The sequence below is a fragment of the Meleagris gallopavo genome, chromosome 3 (genome assembly GCF_000146605.3).
Source record: "Meleagris gallopavo isolate NT-WF06-2002-E0010 breed Aviagen turkey brand Nicholas breeding stock chromosome 3, Turkey_5.1, whole genome shotgun sequence".
Lineage (NCBI taxonomy): Eukaryota > Metazoa > Chordata > Aves > Galliformes > Phasianidae > Meleagris > Meleagris gallopavo.
The window spans coordinates 48,542,612-48,554,849 of NC_015013.2; the positions used below are offsets into that span (position 1 = coordinate 48,542,612).

General features: G+C 39.3%; 1 protein-coding gene across 2 annotated transcripts in view; it reads left to right on the forward strand.

Moving 5' to 3' along the window:
- Window positions 1-6,648: 6,648 nt before the first annotated feature.
- The window catches only part of IMPACT (impact RWD domain protein), a 17,263-nt gene continuing 11,673 nt past the window's right edge, over window positions 6,649-12,238 (forward strand). For both annotated transcript variants that reach the window (XM_010708839.3, XM_003205001.4), the window contains exons 1-5: window positions 6,649-6,750; window positions 6,917-7,045; window positions 8,806-8,858; window positions 9,097-9,159; window positions 11,929-12,014. In XM_010708839.3, coding sequence (XP_010707141.1) covers window positions 6,715-6,750; window positions 6,917-7,045; window positions 8,806-8,858; window positions 9,097-9,159; window positions 11,929-12,014 — 367 coding nt within the window. In that variant the 5' untranslated portion in view covers window positions 6,649-6,714. The remainder of the gene's footprint in view (window positions 6,751-6,916; window positions 7,046-8,805; window positions 8,859-9,096; window positions 9,160-11,928; window positions 12,015-12,238) is intronic.

Here is a 12,238-nt window from a genome sequence, read left to right on the forward strand (position 1 = left end):
TTTTTTTTTCCTACTGCCTGTAACTTTGTGTATTATTAACACTTTGAGAATGAAGAGCCAAAAGAACAGCAGTTCCACGCCTGTGGAGATACTACATTTGTGCTGTGTTAGGATTTATCCTGCTTTTCATTAGTTCGAATTAGATGACCGAAATTAGGAGACTTGCTTCAGCAATAAGTATGTGATATCTGAGAGGCTTCAGTGAAGGTTACCATTGTCTTTTTCTCTGGAGCAGCTCTTTGGGTTGCACTCCTTTCTTTCAGAGCACTGGCTGCCCCATGTTCACATTCCTATCTTTTGTTGCTGCTCCTTTGCTCTTATCGATCTGAGCTTCTTTCCCTTTTGTTGTTTCTTCTTTCTGGCACTGAGCCACCTTTTGCAATGCCATAATACCCCGAGCAACATCACAGTTAAACCAAGCCTCCCTTCCTTTTCTTATTTTTATTATGGTATACATACGCAAGATTAAATGTTTACACATTTTGTTATATTAGTTATATTTTTGTACAGCATTTATAGTACCCTATAGCCAGTTATTTATGGTTTAGTTCAGTCTGCACTGGGGAGTTAGGGCATTGAATTGGGAAACAACAACAGTGCAGGAGTTCTTTTGGATCTCAGTAAGAAAGACCTGACTAAAACCGGCTTAATAAAATACAAATGTTTCAATAAGGCAGAGTAAGGGAAGTAAAACAGATAGTAAATCTTACGACGTTTCAGATGCTCTGCATCCCCTGTTCATGCAGCATCTGTGGAATGATACTCCTCCTTTGGCTATTTGAGTTATTATATAATTTTCTTAAAAGAAAACAGCTATTCATAGAGGATACTTGCATGAGAAACTCTTGCTATTCTGCCAGATAAAAGCAAGGCTAAGCTAGTGTTGTAATTACCAATACAAAGCTGGAGCTGCCCGCAGGCTCCTCTTTTGTAATGTGGAGTTTATCCTGAGGATAAAGGATTTATGCACCACAGCACAGCCTAAGGATGCAGAGATCTGTACCTACTCAGATTAACTGTGTTGTGGATCAGTGACTCTTCCATGTACAATCGTGTCCTGGTCAGCATCGCTACACACCCTGTGCTTCAAGAAGCATCTATTATTCACAACAGCTTTGCCTCCTTGTACACCCCAGAGTAATAATGAGTTTTGGATTCTGAAGTGTGTAAATGCAAATAACAGTGCTGCCAATATCAAGGGTTCTGTCTATTGTGAATGTACCTTTTCTATTCCACGTCTTTTCTTTTTTCAGGCAACCTGCTGAAATTAGTGATGCAGAAAGCATGAAATACTTCTCGTGCTAAGGTTGAATGCAGTGGCAAACAGCCTTGCACAGAACTTGCTGAACCGTTTTGTCAATTATTTTTGCAGTATACTTTACATCATGTCCTGCTCTGGGATGGGGCAATGGGGCAACCTGACTGCAGAATGTGAAGCTGTAATAGCATAACCTTGCCTGAGGAGAAATTTATTTAGACAGGGAGCTTCCACTTTCTGTAGTGCATAATCAACTAGTTGAATTCATTGCTGCAGGCAAACAAATCTTATGACTAGTAGTATAAGAGCTGGAAATTTTCAAATAATACTGCCCTTTATTGTCATTTCTTGGAAAAAAAATATTACTAGCAACTAGACAAACAAGATGCTGATCATATCCCATTTTACAAGGTACTGCTCACTGTTGAGGAAAAGACAAGAAGCATCTCCCTATGCTCCTGGCACTGCACAGTTGATCTAGGTTGCTGGTAGTTTAACCACTGAAGGCAGAACTTTTGGAAAACAATTCATACTTGGAAAGGAAAAAAGAATAACTGGGCATTTATATTACTCCCCCTCATGAAACTTCACAATTTTATTTATGATACAGGACTTATTTAGCACATCACATTTTTTGTTTTCTTTCTCTTCAGAATAAAGCATACCAGTCATATTTGAACATATTTGACTTGTGGAGATGATTAATGAAGTAAGAAATGACACACGATAGGTTGCTTCTTTGTTTTTAGACAGCAAAATATTTAATGACTGAATGTTCAATAATTGTCTAACAGTCATTCAACTGAAACTAAAAAATTGTTTCCTAATAGCTTGTACACAGACCTGATGTACTTCTTGTGCACTATGCTTGCAGTACGGTGAACATAGGGCCTGGTTGTTCTTCCAGACCTCTGTGTATTTGCCTGCTAGAAGACAGGCATGGAACAATTAACAACTGTGCTGACACTCTCAGGCATGGTCCCTATGGATCTTCATAGAATCATAGAATCATTTGTGTTGGAAGAGACCTTCCAAGGTTATCTAGTCCAACTCTCCTATAATGAGAAAGGACATCTATACTTGATCAGGTTGCTCAGAGCCCCATCCAGACTGATCTTGACTGTCTCCAGAGATGGACAACCACCACATCTCTGGACAACAATGCCTCACTGTGCTCATGAAAAGCTTTTTCCTTATGTACAGTCTTCTTCATTTACAAAGGACAACTTCCAGTGAGAGATGAAAGCAATTTTTCATGTTCTGAACTTTTGCAATAGGATATCTTATAGGTGCAAGTTGCTTGCTGATATTTGCTAAGGGGGAAGTACCCTATCGAGTGGTTAATTTGTAGCTGGTGTGAGCCTGATTAAGTGTTGAAGCTGCTCACTTGTGCTCAAAGCAGATCTAAACCAAGTTCAGGCAGTTTTTGGAGACGTTCTCCAGCAGAAAGAATCATGTGTAGTATGGATTTAACATGCCCTTTTTATGTGAATGCAGATACAGCAGGAGAAAAATGTGAGATTCTCTGATTCGCTTTTGCCAGAAGGTTTCTAATAGCTAACCAGTAGTTATTACACTGTAGAAAAGCTTTCTCGAGCTCTACAGAAGACAAGTGTGTGCTTCTATAGACAGCATGCAACTGGACGGTGGCTAAAAAAGAAATGTCTTTAACTGAAGCATCACAGAGTTACTTGTATAGATGCTTCTTCTAGGTCTTGCCAGCCAAGCAGCCTTAGGCCAAGATTTGGGTTTGTTTAATGCAGTCTTTTATTGTGATTTAATCAATTTGGTCTAATTTAATTAATTAAAACAATAAATAAGCTGCATGTGGAGAGATGAAGCTTATACCTAATTTTGTCAGTTTAGCCCCCAGCCTATCAAAATACATATCTATGCAATTGAAATCAGTTGAACTACTTCATGCTTAAATGTTTACATATCCCTTATTGACTGATTCTTCGTTGTTCTAAATTTTCCTCATTTAAAAAGAAAGAAGTTGCAAACACACAGTGCCGCTTGAATAGATGCATACAAAATCAAACAGATTAACTGATATTTTGTTCTAGTATTTTAGTAATTTTTTCTTATCAACTGTGGCATTTTACTCCTAATTAGCATTTACTGTGCGCTGTCAAACTCTATACAGTTATCCTAATATCACTTATGTACTCCGTTGGTTTATTTTATCAATATAATTTTTATAAAATTTGGAAAATGAAGTTAAAAAAAATCCGACTGTTCAAGATAATGTCCAAGAAATTAATCTCAAATGAGCAGAAGTTACATGCATAGAGAAAATGACGATATTCAGTTAATTCCATTTACTTTATGGTAACCGAAGCACGTAGCTATTTACCTCCCCCCTCTGGACAGATTTGGTAGTAGAAAGTAAACACATTAAAAAATGTTTTGGAACTTCTGTTATTTTTTTCTTTTCAGAATTGTTGATTGTTTTTCAATGCATTGCATTTAGATAACATCCTTCTTTATTAAGATTTTTGTGTAAATATTGCTTCCTTATCTACGTGAGCATTAGTTACATTTGGTTTAAGTCTTTAGTTCCCTAGGATTAGATTCTGGTTTCAGAATGACATCAGTAATGATCAGTGTATTTTCTTGTCCTGACAAGGAATCTGCATTCCCTTTAGTAATCTGGGCCAATTCCTGACCTTCAGGGTCTTCCTTTGCTTAAGTGATTTGATTTGAGCTTTAAGTGTATTTGTTTGCCATCCCAAAGGCAGAATCTATGGACCAAAGGTTAGATTTGGTAACCATTTTAAGTATCAGAGTTCATGCATCGCCGTGAACAACATCAATAGGAGAGACTCCTCACTATTAAGAACCGTGAGGTTCATCAGTCTGAAAGTTAAGGATATGTATTTCATAACCTTCTTTAATAGAACATTTATTTGAGACAAAGAAATTACTCAGCTGTTAAACACTCCTGGGCACCATATCAATTCAGCTGCTCTGCTGCTGAGTATCTATAAACATGCTGGAAATTTGTTAACCACATTTGTCTTTTCTGTACACCGACACTTCTCACAGTTATAACTGACAATGAAAAGAAATGATAGAGCTCTCAGAAAGCCACCAGAGACGTCCGCAGTCCATACAGTTTTTATTATTTATTCTTTGTGTCTTCTTATTGATACAGTTTCTTCCTGGTCTGGTACTAGATTGCTGATTTCTTTCATATCAATATTTCTATAAGGACAACAGAAAAAATACTGTCAGTGATAACCTTTAGTTTTTAATAACAAATACTGTGAATACTTACAAAAATCCATTTGTACAGCTAAGTCAAAACCAGCCACTTATAAAATGCAAGCACTTTGTAGATATTAATATCAGAAAGTTAAAAAACGTTCTGTAATTATCACATTTCTCTCTTTAAATTTGTAAGATTATTTAGTATGAGGATAAATGCAGCATTATCTTTTCTAGATCCTGTTAACTTAAAGCTTTCTATTATGATTTTACCAGAAGAAGATAACTTAAGAAAACCTACCTTTCTGTGTACCTATCCATCTAAGTGGAGTATGTGACTTTACTTGCCTGATAAAAAGTGCATTTTTGCCATGTTCTGAACTTTGCCCGTGACAATGAAGACAAATGCAGAATCTTGCTTAGCTTGGAAAATATCCCTTTCCAGTTGTCAAATATGGGACAACCATCAGTACTTATAATCTCTCAACTAAAAATTTACCTATTTGTCTAGGTACTCAAACAACACCAGGAGAGAGTTCTATTTCTTTTTAATTACTACACATGGATTAACTAAGAAAAATGACTTATTTTTTTTTTTCCCCAAAACTTCTGTTTCTTCAATCTGAACATGGAATGTAAGATTTTGGGCTGAGATAGCATCAACAGTAATGTTCATTAAGTCCTCTCTTGGAGCTTCCAGTGATGACAGCTTGATAAACTCAGTCCTTCAGTCTTCTTCATAATTATCTGAGTATTTCTTCCTCCAGAGTAAGGTATCATGTTGCTTCATCAGCACATGGTATTGTCTCCATCTTTGCAACAGATGTTGTGTAAACAAGGGCTATTATCACTTCGTCCCTTTCACTCAAGATGACTAATTTCATTGTTGGCAAATTCTCTGAAGTGTCTTTCTCTCAAACATTCAACTTAAATCTTTGTACTTTGCATCTTTTTCACATGCGAGAGGGAGAACAGTGTATTCTCTGCAGTGGTCTGTAGCATATTAAGGTTACCTACCTACCTCTCTCAAAATCCTCTTTAAGTTAACAAACTCCTTAAGTCTTCACAGTTGTCAGACTTTCTAGATTGTATTGTTTTTATTGCTTTAATCCAGACTTCAGTTAGTGCACATCTTTCTTAAAGAGCTGCCCTAAAACCAGACACAAAATTTGAGCTTGGTCTTCAGTTGTTCCATACAAAGCAGGATTACCTTGTGTGTCCTACTGTACCTCCTATGTATTTGGACATATCAGCATGATGGTTCTTGTTTAAGAAAAGCACAGCATAATTGCTAAGTACTTAGCTCAGGATTCACTCTAGCTCCCAAATCCCTTCTGTGGAGCTGCTGTCTAACTGGTGATTCGCTGCCCTGAATTTCTGCAGCTGATAATACAGTGCTGAATTTGTCTCTGCTCATTTGCATCCCGTTGTGTTGTTTTGGTTTTGCTTGTTTGCCTGTTTGTTGTAGAATGTGTCCTCTTTGTTATAATCATTCTGAATTCTGATTCTGTTCTCCAGAGCATGTGCAGATTTTCTCAGCTTTGAAGAAAGTGGAAAACAAAACTTAGCTTGAATATTCCCCCAACAAATCAGTATAAAAATACACTGGAAGAAAACATGAACAGCAAAATAAGTGATGCCTGGGGATCCCTGGGGATGGGATAGAATTACAGAATCATTAAGGCTGGAAAAGACCACTAGGATCATGAAGTCCCACCATGCCCACTGACCACATCCCTCAGTGCCACATCCACACGGTTCTTGAACACCTCCAGGGACAGTGACTCCTCCACCTCCTTGGGCAGCCTGTGCCAGTGCCCAATCACTCTTTCTGAGAAGAAATTGTTCCTAATATCTAATCTGAACCTCTTCTGGCACAGCTTAAAGCCATTATCTCTCATCCTACCAAAGGAAGGGGCAGAAGAAGAAGCTACTTAGATATTTGGGAGACACACTCAGTTCTAGCTATCCTTGTGTCTGAAGGTCTGTTTTGTTCAGAGGAGAGCTCTGTTTTACAGAATACAGTGTTTGTACTTAGGAAGCACAGATCACAGGAAGGGAAGATAATTGCTGCTAAGAATTGAATGGTGCAACCAACCCTAACAGAACCAGTACCGACCTCAGCGCAGCGACACCGCACAGGACCGCGCACCCACACAGACGGATGGGCGGTCAGCGGCCGGCAGGGAGCGTGCGCAGTGGGACTGCCCGCCCTTTCCGCCCTGCCCCGGTGCTTTTCCGCACTGATGGCGGCGAGCTGCCCGGAGGTGGCCCAGCAGCAAGTGAGCGGCGGTGGGGGGACGAGAGTTGTTGGGCCCCCAATTTTTATGGTTGTCTGTTGCACTGATTCTGTCATGTCTGTAAATAAGATATAGGAGAGCGAAGCCTAAAGCTGCGGCTGGTACACGATTTGTTTACTTAACGATTTTTACACGCTGTTTTCTCTAGATTGATGAAATCGAAGCCCTCTCGTCCATATACGGTGAAGATTGGTGTGTTGTTGATGAAGATGAGAAAATCTATTGCATTAAGATTGGTGACTGTCTGGATCGACCAAAGTGGACCCTCTGCCTGCAGGTACAGTGCTGCTGGGCAGTTTGACACAGTGTGCTGTGGGACTCGGGCAGGCAAAACCTTATGCCTGTGTAAAATCCTTTAAAATAAGATTTAGTATCCACTCATGTAGGTTAAGAAGTTTTTGGTTTGGAGTCTGTAATACACTTTTCGTTGGTGGTTCTTAGAGCTGGGAGGATTGGCCAACGCACCTGACGGCTGTGCTACCACTCAGCAAGACCTGGACAGACTGGAGAGTTGGACAGGGAGGAACCTGAAGAGGTTTAAGAAGAGTGATTGTAGAGTCTTGCACTTATGGAGGAATAACTGCATGTGCCAGTACAGGTTAGGGGATGACCTGCTGGAGATGAGCTCTGTGGAGAAGAACGTTGGAATCCTGGTGGACAGCAGGTTGGCCATGAGCCAGCAGCGTGCCCTTGTGGCCAAGAAGGCCAATGGCATCCTGGGGTGCATTAAAAAGCCAGCAGGTTGAGGGAAGTGATCCTCCCCTTCTACTCTGCCCTAGTGAGGCTGCATTTAGACTACTGTGTCCAGTTCTGGATTCCCCAGTTCAAAAAAGACAAGGATCTCCCAGAAGGAGTCTGGTTGAGAGCCACAATAATGATAAAGGGCCTGGAGCATCTCTTGTATGAGGAAGGGCTGAGTAACCTGGCTCTGTTCAGCCTGGGAAAAAAAAGGACTAAGAAGGGGATCTGATAAATGTTTATAAATATCTTAAGGAAAATGGGATGCAAGTGGATGAAGCCAGACTCTTCTCGGTGGTGTGTAGTGATAGGAGAAGAATTAAGAGCCTGAAACTTGAACGTAGTAAGTTCTGTACTAACATGCAGTAGAAATGCTTTACAGTAAGGGTGATGGAGTACTGGAATAGCTTTCCCAGGTTGTAGGGTCTCTTATAGATATATTCAAGACCCATCTGGATATGGGGACTGGAGCACCTCTCCTATGAAGACAGGCTGAGGGAGCTGGGCTTGTTCAGCCTGGAGAAAAGAAGGCTGTAGGGTGACCTTGTTGCAGCATTTCAATACCTAAAGGGAGCCTACAAACAGGTGGGGAATCAACTCTTTGAAAGGGTTGATAACTGCAGGACAAGGGGAAATGGTTTTAAGTTGAGGGAGGGGAGATTTAGGTTGGATGCCAGGGGGAAATTCTTTACGGAGAGGGTGGTGAGGTACTGGAAAAGGCTGCCCAGAGAGGTTGTGGATGCCCTGTCCCTAGAGGTGTTCAAGGCCAGATTGGATGGGGCCCTGGGCAGCCTGGTGTAGTATTAAATGGGGAGGTTGGTGGCCCTGCATGTAGGCAGGGGGATTGAAGATTCATGATCCTTGAGATCCCTTCCAACCCTGGCCATTCTGTGATTCTGTGATATCTCCCTGTGCTACCTACTGAAGAGTACCTGCTTTAGCAGAGCAGGGGGGCTGGATTCGATGATTTCTTGAGGTCTCTTCCATTCCCTGCAATTCTGTTATTCCTTTGACAACACAACTTGCTTATGATGGTTGCAGTATTTACACATCCTAATTCCATACTCACAGAACCTTATCTCAGTGTTTTTCTTTAAAATCTTATTTTAGACATACTGTTTTTTACACTGACTTTGTTAGGACACCTGAGTGAATCTGCAGCTACTAGATTTACTTTTTCAAAGTGTGGAAATAAACAATATTCACATCAACCAAACTGAATAGCTCAATGTTGGAGTCCATTAGTAAAGCTCAGCTACCTGAATAATGCAATGAACATTCACTCTGAATTTCTTTCAGGTGATTTTGCCTCCAGGATACCCAACTTCAGAGCCACCTATTTATCAACTGAAGTAAGTGAAGTTTCTTGTTGATAGTTGCTTTCTTTCAAATATTTATTTATTTGTTTACAGAGTTACCATTGTTGCTTGTTTGAAGTGTAAGTTGAAATTTCAGAAATTTTATAACTAGGGATGACTGATGTTGTTTTGTTTTCAAGGTGTTTATCACATTTATTTAAAAATGAATGCTTGTTGAGGTGCTGGAATCAGAGTACAGGCGCCGTTTTCATTGTATTTCTTTTTATTCTAGTGCTCCTTGGCTTCGGGGACAAGATTACACTGAACTAGCAAATAGTTTGGAAGAAATATATATGTAAGTTAACAGTCTGTGGAACATCGTAAAAGGTGATGATACCTATTCAGTCCTGTGTGCTTTTAAGTACCTGCTTAACTAGTGAGTGTAGTGATTGATGCAGCAGCCATCAAACATTCAATGCTATGTGTATACTAAACATTTTATAAGAATGAATTGTCTTAGACTCTGACAATTTCTTTTATATTGTTTAAACCTGGTTCTCTTTAAGAATGGATGTCTTAATTTTGGCTCCTAATTTTTGACACTTTAGAATCATAGAATCATAAAATGGCTTGGGTTGAAAAGGACCACAATGATCATCTCGTTTCAACCCCCTGCTATGTGCAGGGTCACCAACCACCAGACTAGGCTCCCCTGAGCCACATCAGCCTCAAGATACTTTCAGAATTGAGGTGTAGGTAGGTTTTAAAACAAGCACAATTAGCAGAGTCTTTTAACTAGAATCTGTAACATGGCAAACTGCATTACCACAGTGTGTAGCTAGCTGAACTCTTGATGCATGAGAATAAACATAGCATTAAGAAATACTCATACAATCAAATTATGTTTTAAAATTGCTGTGAAATTGGAATATTAAATGGAGTAATTTTATGTGGTTTATTTAATATATGAACTAGATGAAATGAAAATATGTCATAAGGAGGCATAGCTGTGCCCAAATAATGAAATCTGAGTGTCTTGCTTAAGAAATATGTTTTAATGTCATAGAATAAGAAAGACACTCGGCTTTTTTATTTTGTTTTTGTTTCATTCCTATAATTTAATCAGGCAAAATTGAGTTAAGATTTGAAGTTAAAAGTTCTAGAGTGGAGGAAAAAGAACTGAGTATCCTTGATTCCGTTGGAGTCTCCACCAGAGGTAAAGCTGCTGCTCTGTCCTTCCTATACTGTCCTAAGCATCCAGGGCGTTTAGAGCATCTTGCCCCACTGCAAGGAGGAATAGCATGGTTGTTAAGCACTCTTTTTCTTTGCAGGGAGCCCTTGTTGGTCTCCTGCCATTTTTGTTTGCTCAGCAGGAAATGAATGTGTTTGTACTTTAGACAGTGTGTGTCATTTTAGAGTGTGTTTTTAAACCCTTCTGGAGTTGTCACTGATGTATGTAGTGTTTGTGAAAGCCTTTTATCTATCCACTGTCTAAATAGTTGCCAGGTAAACTTAATTACTCTGGATCATTTACAATGTGTGGCTTACCTGGTTTTGAATCCCTAATGATCTAAATTGCTTAGTTTTGCAAATAATGCAAACTATGCTGTTGGTGACTCACCATGTCTTCTTAAGGGGATGGGAAAAGCAGATAGCAATAGATCACAAATCTGCTTTGGTAGGCTCAAAGTTCTTAAAATATAGGAAATATTTGGATTTATTTTATTTTTTCATACGTTCTTCTGGTAAGATTTATTTTTTTCAATAACAAAGCTTTGTTTCATGATTTAGATGCAAGTGTCAAGAATAATAGCTGTCTATAAAAGTAACCTTTGAGACTAAGTGTAATAGACAGAAACTGAAATTGGGTTATAGCTATAGAAATTGCTAGTTACTCATATCCAACAAAAAATCTTATTCATTGTGTGATCTTTCATTCCATCATTAAAACAAATGTAGTTCTTCATGTATTATTAAAACAGTACTTCTATATGATAAGCAGCAGCATGAAATCATGGTTTTCTCTCATTCTGGAGTCTGTTAAGGTTTTGGGGACAGCTACAAGTTTGCAAATTCCTCATTCTTGCTTGAAAAATTTTCTTACATATATTTGTTTGATTTTTCTAATTTCATTTGGCAGTTGTGCTGTGTACACTATGTAAAATAAGCATTTTTTAAATACAGTTTTGTTACTGGTGTGTATTTATATGCTGCCCCAGACGGTGGCAGTAAGAATAAAATTATTAATAGAGAAACTGTGAGTTGGCTAAAGCCCTTCATTTTCAATTCTGGTTTTGAGACTAACACGCATAGATCATAAACATGTTAAAATATAATTTGGAAAGCTAATTTTGAGGGCAGTATTTTAAATATATTTTGGGATGTTTCAATCCTGCTGCACATTAAGGCAGTGTTTCCTAACTTGGAATGTACACATAAAAGCATTTATCCCATCCTCTCCCATTAGCATAATCCATGTCTGTGCCAGCTGACTAAGGGCTCTTAAGCTCAGCGCTTACCTCTCCTCCCTCTCCTTTAGGATTTATCATCAGCGAATTGCAGCATGTTGATCTACTGCTCCACTGTGTCAGCTACCACTGACCTACTGTCACAGTCCTGCAGGATTAGCCCCTGCTGTGTATGTGCTGAGAGCATGACGGGGAAGAGAAGGGAGGCTGTTCTAAAAACCACTCAGATACGAAGGGGAAGAAACTCTGCAGGCAGAGTGGCTGAAAGGCATCATCACAGGCAGTACAGAACTTTCTGAAAACCAATCCAGAGCATGCTCAGAAACTAGATAAACTGGCCTAGTATTCTCTTGAAAATGCTGAGGGCTGTCCAATTTACTGTACTCACAGTTGTTTTCACTTTCACTTAGGCCAAAAAGTTTCCATCAGTTGCCTATTTTCTTCCAGTACTGGTGCTTTTAACACTGGAAAAAGTGCAATAGAGTATATAATGATGCTGATTGTCACTGAACTTCCCCAAGCCTTATTGCACTAGACTGTAATGTTCTATTACTGCATGTCTGAAATCTGCGCATTATTTAATGTAGATACTTTCTAAGAGAAATCTGAAAGAAAAAAAATAAAATTCCTTACTCACTGCAAGTTTTAACTTCCAGACAGAACCTTGGTGAAAGTATTCTTTACTTATGGGTGGAGAAGATACGAGAAGTTCTGGTGGAGAAGGCACAGTCATCAAATTCAGGTAGTTCAGGAAATACAGGGATTTTTCAGTTTACTTCCTGTTCAGCTGCAAAATAAGATCATAGAAGCATAGAACGGCCTGGGTTGAAAAGGACCACAATGATCATCTAGTTTTGACTCTGCACGTAGCAGGGGATTGCCAGTCACCAGACCAGGCTGCCCAGAGCCACATCCAGTCTGGCCTTGAATGCCTTCAGAGATGGGGCATCCACAACCTCCTTGGGC